Source organism: Prunus dulcis, chromosome 3 (assembly GCF_902201215.1).
Source record: "Prunus dulcis chromosome 3, ALMONDv2, whole genome shotgun sequence".
Taxonomy (NCBI): domain Eukaryota; kingdom Viridiplantae; phylum Streptophyta; class Magnoliopsida; order Rosales; family Rosaceae; genus Prunus; species Prunus dulcis.
In genome coordinates this window covers 23,776,646-23,793,036 of record NC_047652.1, presented here as the reverse complement: position 1 = coordinate 23,793,036, position 16,391 = coordinate 23,776,646, and the positions used below count along the sequence as shown (strand labels likewise).

Sequence of the window (16,391 nt, the reverse complement as noted above, 5' to 3'; positions counted from 1 at the left end):
TCAATAATATTCCTGTGTTTTTATATCGTTGCCATCAGACCTCATATTTTATTTATAATGTATTCTAAGCATTTCATTAACTGCCATAATTGTAATTAAAACTCTATATTAATACCTAAAATGCAAGTTAAATATAAAAGGGAAGTAAAAACCATAGAAGTTAGGCAAGGAAGTTTAAAGTGCAATAATCTGCAGACAGAGAAAACTTTTATCTTGATGTGAATGGAAAAAGTCTGGCTTATGTTTCTTATGCTTCACAATTCATATTCATTGTATACAATTTTCTGTTTAATTTACCCCCAAAAAAAAAAAATTGTTGTTGAATGTCTACCCTATATGTAATATAATATAGTATGAAGAATGGACGAAGAAAAAACTGAATGAAGAATCAAGGAAGAACTGCACTCACTGTTTGACTAGGGCAGCAATACGTCTGCACGTATGTACAAAGATTCTCAATCTAATAAGGTTTTCTTTCTTAGGTTTATGTGGGTTTTAAATTTGAGAGCATTTATGTCTATTTAGGTGAATTTTTTGCTATATTTGAAATATTTTACAAAAACTAACATTTTTTAAAGAGTGCTGCTATTTCCACTCCCTGCCTTATTTTCTCACTCACCTTATCTTCCCACCCACCATGTAAATTGGAAAAAATAAAATCATATATTTCCACCCACCATTATTACTAAAATATCATTTAATTATTAATTCAAGAAAATTCTCTTTGCTAATCCATTAGGGATCCAAATCCTTTGCTTTGGTTTTTCTCATAATTAAAACATACAAATATATTTTTCTTAAAAACATAAATTAAAAAATAAAAGTTATTCTTCAATAAACGTTGAGTTTAATGTCTTTCTTCCTCTTACTTATTCTTCTCTGCAAGCGTCTCTGTCTCTTGAATCCAAAAATTCCATCTCTCATCATTCATTAATACTGGGGAGATATATTTTCTTTATGTGTTTTATTCTCCGCCCTCCCCTCAAAAGCTACCCTTCACCACTGTACTAATTATGGGTTTGATTTTGATTAATATTTTGATAGACCGAAATCGGACACTTTATCTACCCAATAGCATGTTTGTGGTTTTCACATCTGTACGGATGATGGTGTAACTGGTACGAGTATGAAGATAATCTCAACCTCTAGCAGCTCCAATGCAAATTCCCAACCTTTGTTTCCATGGGAGGTTGGTTGCTCTTGTACAGGTGTTCCTTTAGAGTCCCATTAGCCATGTAATCATAAACAAGAACCATCTCATCGTCTTCTTCGCAAAAATCAATCAAAGAGACAAATTGCCTGTGTCTGGGCTTTGAAAGCATCTCAATTTCAGTTTGGAATTCATGAAGTCCTTGTTCTAAAAAAAAAAAGAACAATATATAGAAATGGAACATTCTCCCAAAAATTCCCTCTTTCATTCATTATTTGGCGTCTCTTTGTTTAATTAAGGAATTTTTTTCCTTTTTAATTCTTATGAAACTGAGTTTGTATTTTATGGTTGAGGTTTTTTCTTTAAGTCCTTAAAAGTCATTTTGCAAAGGGGTAAATTTGTCTATAAAATTTTAAAAATAAAGTAGGTGAGGAAATATGACATATGAGTAAAAATAGCAGCACTCTTTTTAAATTGGGGGTCAAATTTTGGCTATTTTTGATAAATTCTCGAATAATACTTGGTCTGCTCCATCTCCATGTTCAAAGAAACTATTAGACGTCGTCGTCAAAATGGAAGAAGAGGTCCTATATATATATATATATATAGAGGGGCTTTCTCTATTACGGATTACTAATTTGCGGATTGAATGCGGATTTCTATTTGGAACCGTTAGATGTCATTGGCGGTGGAGATTTAACATAAAAAACAAAACATAAAAAATACCTCTTTGCACCACCATTTGAGAAACAAAGAAACAACAGGCAGACCCATCCAATCCAGGAGGCCTGTGCTTCTCTATCGTCTTTCCCACCAAAGAAACATTTAACCACATTTCTCTGGCAAAATACTTCAGGTATGTTTGTGGAGTTGATGGGTTTGTGGTTTGGACTATTGGGATTGTGGCTTGGACTGTTGGGGGATTTTATTATTCTTCTTCTTCTTGTGCTTGTGGGTTTCTGGCTTTGATGGTTTTTTTGTGGTTCTGGAATAAAAAAATAGAAAATTATCACTCAAGGTGGAGGCAGGCCATCGCTTGTCAATACCAGCACCAAAGAGGGAGGAGGCTGTGAAGCCTGGGTTTAGGGTCATTTGGGACTTGGTGTCTTCTGTCAAACAAAGAATGGCAAATATTCAGTTATGCTCAGATACGCTCATCTTATTATTATTCTCCAATATGGAGGTATTTATACAAGTACAAAGATGTGTTAACCCTAAATAAAATAGGAAATATATCTAAATTACAATAGAAAGTAAATCTCTATTACAATAGGACTAAATAATAATTGGTAAGTAACCAAAATTCTAATAAAATAAGAAACCAAAATCCTAACTAAGTAAGGACTCTCCAACACTCCCCCTCAAGTTGGGCAAAGATATTTCGCACTCCCAACTTGACAAGCGAGTCATAGAACATCATACTCGATTGACCAATCGAACAACTGTAGAGAAGACTTTGTCATAAACCACAAGTGAAACACTGACAAACCCTAACAAATAGGGCACATAGAAGAGCACATAAAAGTAGAACACAGAAACCCTGTGAACACTGCAGATAAGGCAGAACACAGAAATCTTGTGAGCACGATAATAGGTAAGGTAAAACACAGTAATTCTGTAAGCACGACAGAGGTAAGGCAGAAGCAAAGGCAAAAGGCAAGGTCACAACAACAACAACGACAATGGCCACATCAACGAAAACACACCAGCAAAGACATGAGCAACAATATTGGCACCATAACAGGTATGAGCAACGATACTGGCACCAGCAAAGGACATAGTAGTCAACAGCAATAACAATGACAAATACTTCCATTATTGCAAAGACAACTTCTCTTCACTCCCCCTCTCCTCCTGAAGAGAAGGGGTCATCTGAACCATAAGAAAAGTGGCACTTAAGAAACAGAAGTTGACTGACGCTCAGATGTAGAAGAATCAGCCATAGCAGATAGATAGCTGAATTGAAGGGAATAGATGAGCAACGGTGTCACTCCCCCTCAAATCCGACGATGTATGAGAGTCGAGATTTGGAGAAAGCAACATTGAAAAATAAAGTTGCAGCACCCAAATAAAGTTGCATCTACCTCCCTATCAAATTTGACACTGGTAAAGGGTTGAGATTTGAGAGAAGACAAATTGAAATAATAATAAAAAGACTCAAACATGCCAGTCTCATGGTAGAAACAAATGCAAGAGGGGAATGTGGTAGCATACGGTTGTCCAGTGAAGAAAAAACTTTAGAAAAAGAGAATAGTAAGGGAGGAAACCCAACAAATCATGAACAAAGACAAAGACAAAGATAAGGTGCTAAAAAAAAAAACAAAAAACAAAAGAAAAATCAACACCCACCAAAAGAGAGAGAGACAAAATTTTAAATATATATAGAACCTTTGTAAAAGAAAGAGGAGAAGCATAAGGCATCACGGGAGTCATACAGCAGCGGAAACATAGGAATGGGACTGAAGATATGACAAAGATGAAGAGATGGTGTGGGGAAAGAACACAACAAACACCAGGCATTGGGCATAGACAAACAAAAGAGATAAACATAAATAAAAGAGAGCTAAATAGAGCAAAGAGAGAAATAGAGAAAGGGTGCTCAAAACTGAGAAGCGGAAAGACAATTCAAGAGAGTTGCCGAAGAAGATAGAGACCGGCAGAACAGTCAAAGGAAAGGCTCGGCGAGCGGTGACGAGGCTCACGGAGGAAAGCAACGGCTCGATGAGCAGTGACGAGGCTCACGGAGTAAAGAGACTTGTTATGAAGTTTCAAAGATAGAGAAGCTGAAACATCAAGAAAGACCATCTGCCATACAAAGATGAAAAATAAAAATTTTGGAACAATAGCAAAGAAGCATGTGAAGGCTAGGTGCGGTGATAACACATATGAGAGGATGAACAAAAGAAGATGACTATACAAGATGAAGACCCATGATGGGTTAGGGATGAGGAGTGCCAACGACTCTCAATTTGGCAGAGGTTATCACAGGTTAAGAACCTGGCTATGATACTATGTCAAATAAAGTAGGGCAAATATTCAGTTATGCTCAGATACGCTCATCTTATTATTATTCTCCAATATTGAGGTATTTATACAAGTACAAAGATGTGTTAACCCTAAATAAAATAGGAAATATATCTAAATTACAATATGAAGTAAATCTCTATTACAACAGGACTAAATAATAATTGATAAGTACCCAAAATTCTAATAAAATAAGGAACCAAAATTCTAACTAAGTAAGGACTCGTCAACATCTTCTGCGTCTAATTCTATCAGTATAAGGAAAAAAAGAAAGAGAAAAAACCGTTGAGAGAATCTTCTGAGAGATTTGAGAGGTTGGTGCCTCTTGGGTTTGCTGTCAGCAAAAATAAAAATAAAAACTAAAGAAAAATTAACTCTTGTGGAGAAGCTCTTATTGTTTGCTGTCAGTGACTACACTTTAATTTAGTTTGGTTCTCAAATTCTGTTCTTTGAGCTATGGCCCCTTAGTTTGGAGTAAAGCTTGGAGCAAAATTCTTCAGGTGGGAAAGAGAACTCCGAAATGCACGGGGAAGAAATGTTTCTTTGGTGGGAAATACGAAAGAGAAGCACAGGTCTCTTGAATTGGATGTGTCTGTCTGTTGTTTCTTTGTTTCTCAAATGGGGGTGCAAAGGGGTATTTTTTATGTTTTGCTTTTATGTTAAATCTCCACTGCCAATGACATCTAACGGTTCCAAATAGAAATCCGCATTCAATCCGCAAATTAGTAATCCGTAATGGAGAAAGCCCATATAAATAAATATATATATTTATATTTTAAAGATACCCAAATTTTACAGATTTCACACGAGGACATTATATTATATTAATTAAACATGAAACTGTTTATAATTTTCCTCCATCCATCACAGTAAGATCATATAGGTTGAAACAAGTCAAGCAGTCGAACTATAGAATTTGTAAATAGCGCCAATACACACTACATAGTTCCGGTAACAAAAGATGCATAAGCCAATCTCATTGGTGTTTCTGTATAACCATCTATTTCAAGGCCACAGGAGCCCAAATATTTTAGGATCACAATCTACAATATGCACTTATCTCTGCGATCAATCATCAGTGCCAAAGTACCGATCACCAAATTCACCCATTCCTGGTATCACACGGAATTCTTCATTCAGTGCAACATCAATCTCTGAAGTGACAATCTTCAACGATGGAAACCGTTTGGAAACACAATGGATTCCTTCAGGGGCCTAAGGCAGAAGGAAACAATGGTAAAAATAATCAAACAAATGTTGACATTGTACAGAAAAACAGTGTCGGTCAGCATCGAGAAAAACTCACAGAGATAAGGTTTAAGAATATTATATGTGCTTCAGGAACTCCTTTCTGTATGAGAAGTTCAATAGCCTGGTTAGCTGAGTTACCTACAAGCCAGTAATGTGGATTGTCACTTTTCACTCACAAGCAAGCAAAAGTTCAAAAGAATGCCCTTCTCAGCAGGATGGGTCAGGAATTTGATAAACCAAGCCTATTTTTGTTTTTAATTTGAAATTCTTAGAGTAACTAATATATACATGAAAAAAAAAAAGAGTCCAGTGCCCAAATTATGAAAATAAAAAACGGACTCCGATTTCTAGCTAGCAAAAGCCAACATGCCCTGCACATTTCAATTTCCACATTCTGCAGTATGTCTCACAACATACTCTTTGGCAGGAATGGCATAAGACATAATAAACAAATGATGTTATCTTTCTATCACTCCTGTGCATCTTGAGCAATGAGAATAAGAAAACACTAGAGTCCAAAAGTTTTCTTCCATCACCAACTACATTTTTTCTCAATATATGCAGGTACCAAAGAAGGACAACAGAACTTCAAAGGAAACCAATGGGATTACCTGTAGCAAGGACGGGGTCTAGAAGCAGGACATGGCGTTCTGAAATATCCTTGGGAAGCTTCTCGTATATAAGCTGCTTAAGTTATAGTTACTCGGTTATACACAATTTGTATTAAGTTTGAGAGGGAGGGGTTAGCTCTTCGTAATTTTTCTCCTACTTCAGAAACAGTTATAAGGTTACCTGTTTCCCATTGTCTCCATCACGGTGAATCAGAATCTTTCCAATTTTTATTCCTTTGCAGCATGCACGTAATGCATTTTCCATGCTCTCACCACTTACATAATAAACATGGAAAGATAGTTAAGACCCGACAACACATATTTTGCCTGCCGGATAAATAAAACTTTTAAAATCAATACCTGATTTAAAGCTCACCTTCGAACAATTGAAACCCCACACAATTTCTTGCAGAAATCAACCCCAGTATATACTGATGCTGAAATAGAATAAATACAAAATTTCAAAGACATAATACTCTTTACTTAAATAAACATTGGATGTGAGCTTCACAATCCAATCATTCAACTAGCAACGCACCTCCCCCTCCAACGGAAAATCCAAAATCCTCCCAACCCAAAACAAACAAAGTTCTGAATCGAGTATGGAGCAGGAAATAAGAGGGTAAAGACATGTAATCAACATACCTGTTGGAGTTACTACTTGCTTCTCTGTGAATGGCAAATGGCCAAGGCCATGCTCCACAACCTAGAGGCCACATCAAAGTATAAGAACAAAAAAGCTGAACTCTGGTAGGTTAATGAAACTTGACTAAGCCTGAAACGGAAAATACCAGACGAATTAGCCGATCTGAATAAAATACAAAGTCATGCTTTGATATTTCTCGGTCTCGAATCAGTGTATGCATACCTCTAATCTGTAACATGAGAAAAACTCGATTAAGGACTATAAAGAGATGAAAGTGAAGAAACAGTCATCGGATTGCAGACTGTTGGGACAACCTTTCAGGTTACAGGGTCCATCATAATGCAAGTGACATAAATATTCAAATAAACTTGGGCCAGTCAACCATGAAATCTGATTGATCACACTTTTCAGCGCTGAAATTTAAATATTTGGTTGGAGGTGGACATAGAAGGTGCCCAGAAAAGGGGTTTGGAAAGTTCTCTCACTGATATGCCATAAGCCCAGAAACAGAAACCAAGTTGACATAACTATCTTTAGCCTTCACCTACCAGACACATACCCTACCCAACCCAACTCATCTGACGCTGCTTTGTATAATCCACAATCTCACTGTTTTCTGCACTCAGAGTTGTACAGTTATTCTAGTTACTGGCATTTAGTAGTAGAATTTTTGGGCCAAAGCTCAACGAAAAACAAGGCCAATAATTGAATTCAACATACAATAAATAATTTGTACTTGAGAGTCTTAGGATCAACAACCATAGCCAAGACTACCAAATTCCTAATGCCCCCAAAAGACAGAAGGTGAAGAATATGTCTATAACACCAAATCACAAATAAAACAAAAGGCATACCTGAAATGTTGACTGAATAACATACATATTGGGATAAATTTTGCAGAGGTCATGCTGACCAAGCTTTGTTTGAATATGTTGCACAATCAAATCAATGGCTACATGATTATCACCACCACGGGGAATGATCACATCAGCATACTTCTTTGATGGGTGAACAAAATCATCAAAAGCAGGCTTGACAAACTTGGCATACTGCACAATTAAAATAATGCTACCAATGTGATTTTAAGAGTTGAAACAATAAAATCTCAGCGGAATTACAAGGCAATTAAACCATAAAAGAGCCACCCTATGTTCTTACTCAAATCCACAGAAAATTATGATGATTCAATTGTGTGCAAGGAGACTGTTCAAGCATGGGGTCTTACCATTTCAAGAACAGAGTTTATGTCCCTCCCCCTCTCAACTGTGTCTCGTCTTATTCTACGAGCAAGCCTTACATCAGCATCTGGACAAAAACAAGATAACAAATATTCACAGAGAGAGAGAAAGAGAGAGAGAGAGAGAGAGAGAGAGAGAGAGAGAGAGAGAGAGAGAGAGAGAGAAAGAGAGAGCATAATCTAAAAAAGGTTATGACCTGCTCCTCATGCGCATACAGAGACTGGCCAACCCATAAAGTTGGATGGGAATAGAAGCACTCTTAAAGAACGAATGTTTGATAATAACCTATAGGCAATTTTGAGTTTATATAAATTTTTAAAAACTGAAGCCATTCTATATGGACCGGCAAAAGGTAGAATATATTATTCGCCACCCAAGTGCCTAACGCCTATGGTTTATAATCAGCATAAATTGCTAATTGGCAACTGAATCTTAATAGGCAGTACAAGAACACGCAACCAGCTCTGAAATTCCTTGCCTTCTCTGGATTTCTTTGATCAATATCTATTTCTATTTCTTTGTCGTAACATATACATTTGATTACAGAGGAATTGCTAGACCTATACAAGAAGGCATAATGTCCGTACATAGCACTCAAACTAACATGCCATGCAAAGCAAAACAATCATGGAAATCTAAAAGATGAGATGACCATAAAGGAACATAACAAGACAATAAAAATAATGACAACGACAAAAATTTAGAAAGAGAAAATCAAACCTGTATCGACAAAAATCTTCATGTTCATCAGATTTCGGACACGTTGATCGTGGAATACCAGAATTCCCTCCAAAATTATTACATCGGAAGCATTCACCTGAAAAATCAGTAAATAAAATGATTAAAAGGGAAGAAAACGACAATTAGAAGTCAAAACAAACCTTGAGAAGAGTAAAAATGGTAACAATACTAATAATAATGATAGTTAATAAAGTAATATAAGAATAATAATAATAAATAGTACAATGTTACCAGTACACTAATTCTACATGCCAAACAAGCTAGATACTCCTAACAAAAAAAACAAAAAAAAACAAAAAAAACAAAAAAAAAAGGAATAAAAACACATAAATGATTTGAGTACCTGCCGGAAAGTATCAGAACTTCGTCGATGGATCTTAAAATCATAAATCGGAACTTGGACAGATTGGCCACATTTTAGCTTTTGAACGCACTCTAAAAGTTGCTCAGTGTCAAAAGCATCTGAAAAATGCAAGCCATACATAATCAATAAAATTTTACAAATAATGTCCATAGGCTAAAGAAAAACCCCAACAAAACTTTATCTGTCACTCCATAACTGCCAGAGTTGCATAGTACAGATAGAACAGCATACAGCCTAATTTCTTGGCAGCAGACATCAAGAATAGGAAAGTAAATTTGACTTTTTATAATAAAACGATTACCAGGATGATCAAAATTATACTCATGCACCCGTTCAGATTCCTCAGGTGTCAAACCACGGTAAAATGAATCCTACGACACGGCCAAATGAAACTAATCAGAGAATTTTATTAAGCATAAAGTAAAATCAACTAATGACGGAATTTTGCAGGCAGAAAAAGGCAAGGTAAGCATAATGGACACCAAACCCTAACCTGATTGACAAGGACGACCCGATGATCGTGAAGCTGTTGGATGATCATGTCGCAAACCGTGGTCTTACCAGAAGCCGTACCTCCCGAAACACCTAATCAATCACCGCAACAACAATCAAATTGAAAGAAAATGTAGTTGCGGCAGGGATGTGACTGAAACAAATTTAAATTGATTGGATGTTCTGTGAAAATGTGAAGAAAGACGAATGAGAGAGTTAATAGTACCAATGACGAAGGGCTGCTTGGTGGCGTTGGGGTCGGCTGGGTTTGAAGCAGCGGAAGCAGGAGAGGAAGACGATGCAGAACGTGGAGATGAGAGGAGGCCGTCAAGTCGGAGCCCCGAGAAGTGGGGCCCGGACGCTGCCTCCATCACGTAGTCTATGGTGGTCGTCTCCTCCGGCATGGTTTTCACTCTTGCTGTCACTCTCTGGTTGTGTGTTTCGGACTGAATTTGTTACAGCACGACACTTCAACTGCCTTCAAAAATCAAAAGAGCTCAGCGCTGACAGAATAGGACCTTGCAGCTGCGTCACGATTTGTTCGGGCGCCTAGGATTCACGCTTTATTTTTGGGTTTGTCAAGAAATTTTTATATGTTCCGGTACACAACGTGGCTAGTGTATCATCTAATAAATATCGAACATGTGGAATTATTGTCTAATTTACTGTATATCTTTTTATAACATGTGGCGGGCTACATTGCAAATATTTCATGTCTTTTATCTATTAAATAGTACACCAGTCACGTAGTGTATCCGGAACACCAAAAAATTACTCCTTTTTTGATATTGTTTTGAATTTTCTGATTTTGGATTGGCAAAGGAGGAATATGCCAGATCCATTTTTTATCTTCTTTTTTTTCGTGCAAAATTTGTGCGCCAAAACGATGACATCGACCTAACTGTTTTCGATTTTTTTAAATCTATATATTAGCCTCTCCGCACACACTTCTGCACCTACAAGAGGCTTTTTTAAAAAAATTTAAATTTATTTTAAAATTTAAAAATGATAATGGGTAGTTGTGTTCTATAAAAATAAGATATATATTTCTTTTAATTTTAATTTTTTTATATGAAAAAGTGTGAATTTTTCATATTATCCTCATTTAATTAATAATTTCAATTTTTAATATTTGCATTAACTAAGGGCATTTTCTGGTATTTTGAATTTTTTACCATTCTCTGCATTTTGTTTTATATATATACTAGCCTCTCCGCATGCACTTCCGCGCCTGAGGGATTCAAACTACCGAGTGAAGGATTCGAACTCGGGTGAAGAGTGGAGGAGCATATCTACTCTAGCAAACTTGACTAAGTCCATGTATGCTTCTTTTCTAGATGTAACAATAATGGAAAAATAAATAAATTTAAGAGTATATAGGATATGTCTAAGGAGGTTAAGGTCGGATATGTGGAGAGTGGAGTTGAAACCATATAGGATATGTAATTTTTTCTGCAATCAATAGAAGAAAAATTAGTAGGGAAAATCCAACAGGAGATGAGGGTTGATTCATAGTATTGTACAAAAATCAGGCCAGGGTTATATATAGCAATCCCTACCACTTTTATTCTCCTCTTCCTTCAAATTTCAATCACAATGAAACAAAACCAAAAATATCAAGTTCTGAGTTTGAATCACAAACTCAGCACTGGCTATAATTTATCTCCAAAATCCAAATAAAATGATACGTCCATGGTGGTAATAAGTAGACCCAATATGGCAAATACCCTCAAACGAAGTTCAAAACATAGAAAGCAGAACAACGGTTGCAGATAATGCAGCAAGCACAACGAATGACGTAATGGAATGCAGGGAAGTTGAAGCAGGAGAAGCATCAGAAGATGACGACGATGATGATGCCGATGCCGGAGAAGAAGGTGCATTTCCATCGACAGTAGTGATCTTCACCTTCATGCCTTGGCCACAGTGGCCTAAAGTGCCACAAGCAAAATATCGTGTACCAGCCTTGGTCAACTTCACCACGTCATTGCCGCTATTCTTGGAGTCTAATGCACCGCCAAGGTCACAGCTCTTGTAGGCACTCTCATTTGGTAGCTCCACCAAGCTGTGCAGCCCCGAAGAGTACTTGAAAACTGTCAACAATATTAATCACATTGGTTGTGGCATTATTATGCTAATCAAATCCACACTAAAAATATAATTATTAGATAAAGAGGGTTTGTTTACATACCAAGTTGATCGCCAACCTTGAATTTTTGGGCAGATGCCCAAGAGTTGAAGTCTGTGGACTCATCCCAACCTTGGCTTCCTCCAACTGTGAGTTGTGCTGCGAAGCCCTTCTTTGTGATCAAACCTACAAAAACCAACACCAACAAAATTGTGTTCCTGCGCCCCATTCTGTATATTCTTATGTTCTCTCTCTCTCTCTCTCTCTCTAGACTTCTTTGCTTCTAAACTCCTTTCAATGTCTGAGTCTGAGCTTTCCCATGCCTATTACCAACTATATATATACAGGGGAGTTCTGTTTGGTTTATTACTGTTGTTATTATTATAAATTATGAAAAACAATATTTGTAATCTTGATAACTTGGGAAGTTTCATTTTCATAAGATGAACATCAAGGACCCTCCAAATTATCAAATTGCCCCGAGAAGCAAGAGGACTGAGTTTGTGAAATGCGATTATGTTAAGACTTGAGAGAGTTTGGTTTGTCCGCAAAGCAAAACTAGTTGGTGGGCAAAAGGTCGTGGAGGAAGCTTGGCGTTGAAACAAAGCTACCCTGGCGGTGATCATATTCACTCGAAAAGGCCAGCAGCTTGCCCTTGGAACTCAAATTTAAAATCAAAACAAAATGTCAGAATCATCAGACGAACTAAGACAAGGACCAAATGAAGAAAGTCTATTCACTATAGCTTGTGCTCGTCATCATCAATGTCATGACATTGATTGTTTGATTCATTAAAATATTTTGCTCATCAACTTTAAAACCGACATATATTGTTCAAAATTTCTGGATACATTTTACCACAAATTAGAGCTTAAGGTGCTCATGATATGGTTTGCAAGTTGCAGCTGATTTCAACTCAACTTCAATCTCAGTTGTAATATTATTGTTGCTGCTGGAAAAAGGCAGTAACTTGATTGTACACAATGTCCTTGGCATTCAACCCCATGATGAAGTCTGCATGTGCATAGTCTTTTATGTACTGAACAGTCAGCTTGCCCACATCATGAAGCTTAAGAATATCAAGTAAAAGCTCCACGTCCCGAATATCAGAGAGCGAGTCTCGGCCGCCATAGCTGAGGAACAGAGGAAGGTTATGGGGAATGTTGGATAGGTTATAAATTGGAGGGCTAAATTTCCCATAATGCATCAAATTGTAGTCTAGTCTCCCGTAGTTGTATTTTGCCAACACCCCATCTCGCACAGCTGCAAGTTAATTTATGTCACAATTAGTTTAAACAAGTAGTTTAATTGGCACCATTACTTTAAACTGATGGGGTGTAAGTTGGATAAAGGAACTTACTTTGAGCCAAGTGCACCATGTTCCTGGTGGATGTTGACTGAGGCTCATTCTTCAGGAAAAGATCAACAGTGGAAGAATTGAGGCAGCAGTTTTTTCCTTAAATCAGATAAATTTACGGAAGTAGTTAATAGCTTAGCTGCAAGATAATTAATAATTAGAGATAACGAGAAGTGGCTAATTATACCAGTAACTGCTTCTAGTAAGTCATAGCAGTCAACCCCCGGATAAACACACAGAGCATTGAGAAATTGGGCCACAGGCTCCCTGCAATTAAGAGAAACCTCAAATTACACCAAGTTAAAATCCTAATGCTGTGAGATGAAGAGGTATTTAACATTTATTTCATGGTGGATTCTTACCCTTTTGGATTGAACTCGGCAAGACCGAATAGCGTAGTGATCTGTTGGTAAAATCATATGCTTAATTAGAGTTCGTTTGGGACTGGTAAAATCATATCTTAAATTGTATAAGAAATTATTGACTAACAACTGAATGAATTTGTACCTCACCAACAAAGGCCTTTGCAGCAGCCACGCCAAGTGCAGTGTTCATGTGACTCAAATAAGCAATGGGGCTCAACAAGGCTGCCGACTTCATCTGGTCCACCAGTTTCCCATCTGATAACGATGCCAATGCAAACAAAGTACCCTGCCAAATTCACATGGATTCTTCAACATGTTGCATTGCATGTCCTTGATTTGAAATTCAATTTACCAAGATATGTGCATTTTCCTCACCAGTGAATGGCCCACGTAATTAACCTTCTGTCCTGTTTTGCTATACACGAAATCAAAAACAGCTGGTAGGTCAAAGGCCACCAGTTCATCCCAAGACCAATTCCAAAATTTCTGACATGTTTCAAATCACAACTCATTAAGCAATAAGGACATACTACTAAGAAACAGAGAGAGCTGAAGTGAGAGAGTGTATAGTGTAAGAACCGGATCGGAGGGGTCCATGGAAGTATGTCGTCGGCTAAACCTGGTCCCTCTGGTGTTAGCAATCCACACATCAAACCCATTATCAGCCAAAATCAACGGTAGATTTTTATCCGGAGAATTTAAGAGCCAGGTGACTCCATCCTGCACCCACATACACAATATAGAAACCCCTCAATTATGGTCATTACCAAGAGCAGTTATCCGTGTCTTGAATTTTGCACCAATGGAATTATGCCTGAGGCGGTGCATCATTTTTTGGGACAGTTTCTGATGGGATTCTTTTTGCCTCATCAGAAGCAGAAGCAGAAGCAGAGTCTCTGAACCACTTTTTGAAAACTTAAATCCAATTTTTGTTTTGTGTGCACACAAAAACTATTACTTGGTATTTAAGTGGACAAGTTTTGTTCAACAATCTGAACAAATTTGTACGTCTAATCTAAATAGCGTGAAGTCTGCTCTGTTTTCCTCTGTTTCTTTCTTCTTCTTATTGACTTTATAGGCAAACATGGACCCTCTGTTTTGGATCTGCAGCCATTTCCAGGAGCGTAATTCTAGCATCCACTTTTGTAAAGATATTGCTTTTCAATTTGTTATTAAATGCGTGCAAGATGCTAATTTTAAGTGTAGTTTAAGTGACATCATAGGCCATTTGAAAGAATTACAGGGCACATGCTATATTCACTGATAGTGTCCTCTCCCTTTGACTTTTTTCACTTGAATAGTCGAAAAAAGCAACTTTGGTACCAAAATGTGGCACTGAAAAGCAACTTTAATGAATATGTGCAATAATGTTTAATGATCAAAGATCAAACAGAAACAGAAGCAGAAGCAGAATCAGGGTGATGATATGCAGAGCAGAGAAGAAGAGGAAACTTACCACAAGGACACCATGTTGAATTAAGACCGGCGGCTTCTTAGTCCCATTACTATGACGACCTTCTGGGATTCTTTGCAAACTCAGTATGTAACCATCTTGGGTTGTCACCTGAACAACACAAATTAATTAATTCAAACCTAATTGATTGAATTATATGCAGCTACAGTGCAGTGACTTAATTCATCAAGCTCTTACCTGAAGCTCCTGGCATTGGTAGCCATATACAAGCACCGAAGACGCACATATACCGACTGTTGGGGCAGCCGCAGCAGCAGCACGTTTGTGGCCAAGTGAGCTACGAATGGAGGCGTAAGCTCGATGAGGTGCTAGGGCTGCCACCAAGACTAGGAGGCAAAAGCTAGCCAAGGTTGCAGCCATATTATATATACTTTGTGTTCCTTGGTTTTGTTATTGTGATATTGAAAATTGGCTTGTTGAGGGCTTTATATATATAGGCTAGCTGAAGAAAAAGACAGACACAGAGTGAGAAAACGAGTTGTTTTTTTTCTTCTTTTCTTTTTCTTTCTTTATCTCCTAATTCATTGCTAGAGTGACGGACTAGTAGGATATACGATGTGATGGGGGGGATTTTCACGTTCATTTCCAGTGATGACAAGGGGAATGGATGTGGGCCCCACTGGGGATGTCCTCTCTTATCATCAAGCAACTGATCATTTGCAAGCAAATTGATCGAGAGCTGGAATTGCAGTCGCAATTTCCAGACCTGAGCTAGCTAGCTAAATCGGTCTGGACTGTATGGGAGGAGTGCATACTCTACTCGTATGGATTAGGATAAAAATCTTCGCGTATGTGGGCTCCACGTTGCGATTTTTGGATTTTGGATTTGGACCCATCTAAAACGGAAATTTTTGGAGAGGTAATGGATAAAAGAATTGGATCAGATTGTATTTGTTTGTCTGTATTCTCAAGGGGTTTAACAAACAGGGCTTCAATTGAATTTACTATATTTTACGTTGAGTTAGCGTTCTGCAACTCAAACAAGTCTGGTGGTGGTGTTCATGTGGATGCATGTGGCTCAGGTTGCAAGACACTTCTTTTTTCTTTTGCTGTTTTCTTTCCTTTCAATCAACCGATGTGAGATCCAAGAGTTGGAAGAACTGGAAGAACAACATTATTTCACATTGAGTTGACCAACTAGCTTTAGGAACCACATAAATGGAAGATTCCTCGCAGCACTTATCTGTTGCTGGCTAGGCTGTGTAGCATTTTATATGGGAAAGGAAATGGCGATCGGTTCTGTTCTGATATGTTTTCAGCACATCCCATGGGATACGGATGTTTAATCCAAATAGTCATAGTGTTTGAAATCAAGTGACGCCATTAATAATAATGTATCATATGTTAACTTCGACCTAATTTTTATTTGTTTCAATTCCATGACACGTGTCAAACGAGTTGCATGATTGCCCCACAGTGATAGTGACCCTAGCTAGATCACTCGCCAATTATACAATGTCTGAACTCACAAGGGACTTGTAGCTTAAGTGAATAAGAATATTTACCCATACATAAAGTCCTTAAGTTCGTTTGTATTAAATTAAAATAAA

The 16,391-nt window shown here is 37.4% G+C and overlaps 3 protein-coding genes across 3 annotated transcripts; all 3 read right to left on the bottom strand.

Moving 5' to 3' along the window:
* Nucleotides 1–4,973: 4,973 nt before the first annotated feature.
* Nucleotides 4,974–10,097, bottom strand: LOC117622452 (uridine kinase-like protein 1, chloroplastic). The gene is made up of 14 exons (XM_034353118.1): nt 9,744–10,097; nt 9,519–9,610; nt 9,327–9,396; nt 9,005–9,123; nt 8,641–8,737; nt 7,908–7,987; nt 7,537–7,731; nt 6,828–6,911; nt 6,682–6,742; nt 6,413–6,473; nt 6,218–6,311; nt 6,037–6,109; nt 5,481–5,563; nt 4,974–5,389 (listed from the first exon to the last, which is right to left on the bottom strand). Exons 1-14 carry the CDS (start codon nt 9,919–9,921, stop codon nt 5,243–5,245), a joined length of 1,434 nt encoding a protein of 477 aa, XP_034209009.1. The 5' UTR covers nt 9,922–10,097; the 3' UTR covers nt 4,974–5,242.
* An 897-nt stretch (nt 10,098–10,994) lies between these two features.
* On the bottom strand, nt 10,995–11,937 carry LOC117622742 (mavicyanin). Its single transcript, XM_034353509.1, has 2 exons — nt 11,709–11,937; nt 10,995–11,610 (listed from the first exon to the last, which is right to left on the bottom strand). Exons 1-2 carry the CDS (start codon nt 11,872–11,874, stop codon nt 11,258–11,260), a joined length of 519 nt encoding a protein of 172 aa, XP_034209400.1. The 5' UTR covers nt 11,875–11,937; the 3' UTR covers nt 10,995–11,257.
* Nucleotides 11,938–12,400: 463 nt separating this feature from the next.
* Nucleotides 12,401–15,556, bottom strand: LOC117621588 (triacylglycerol lipase 2-like). The gene is made up of 9 exons (XM_034352152.1): nt 15,019–15,556; nt 14,824–14,931; nt 13,947–14,087; nt 13,743–13,853; nt 13,510–13,653; nt 13,365–13,405; nt 13,190–13,269; nt 13,006–13,101; nt 12,401–12,908 (listed from the first exon to the last, which is right to left on the bottom strand). The coding sequence occupies exons 1-9, from the start codon at nt 15,199–15,201 to the stop codon at nt 12,586–12,588; spliced, it is 1,227 nt and encodes a 408-aa protein (XP_034208043.1). The 5' UTR covers nt 15,202–15,556; the 3' UTR covers nt 12,401–12,585.
* Nucleotides 15,557–16,391: the final 835 nt, after the last annotated feature.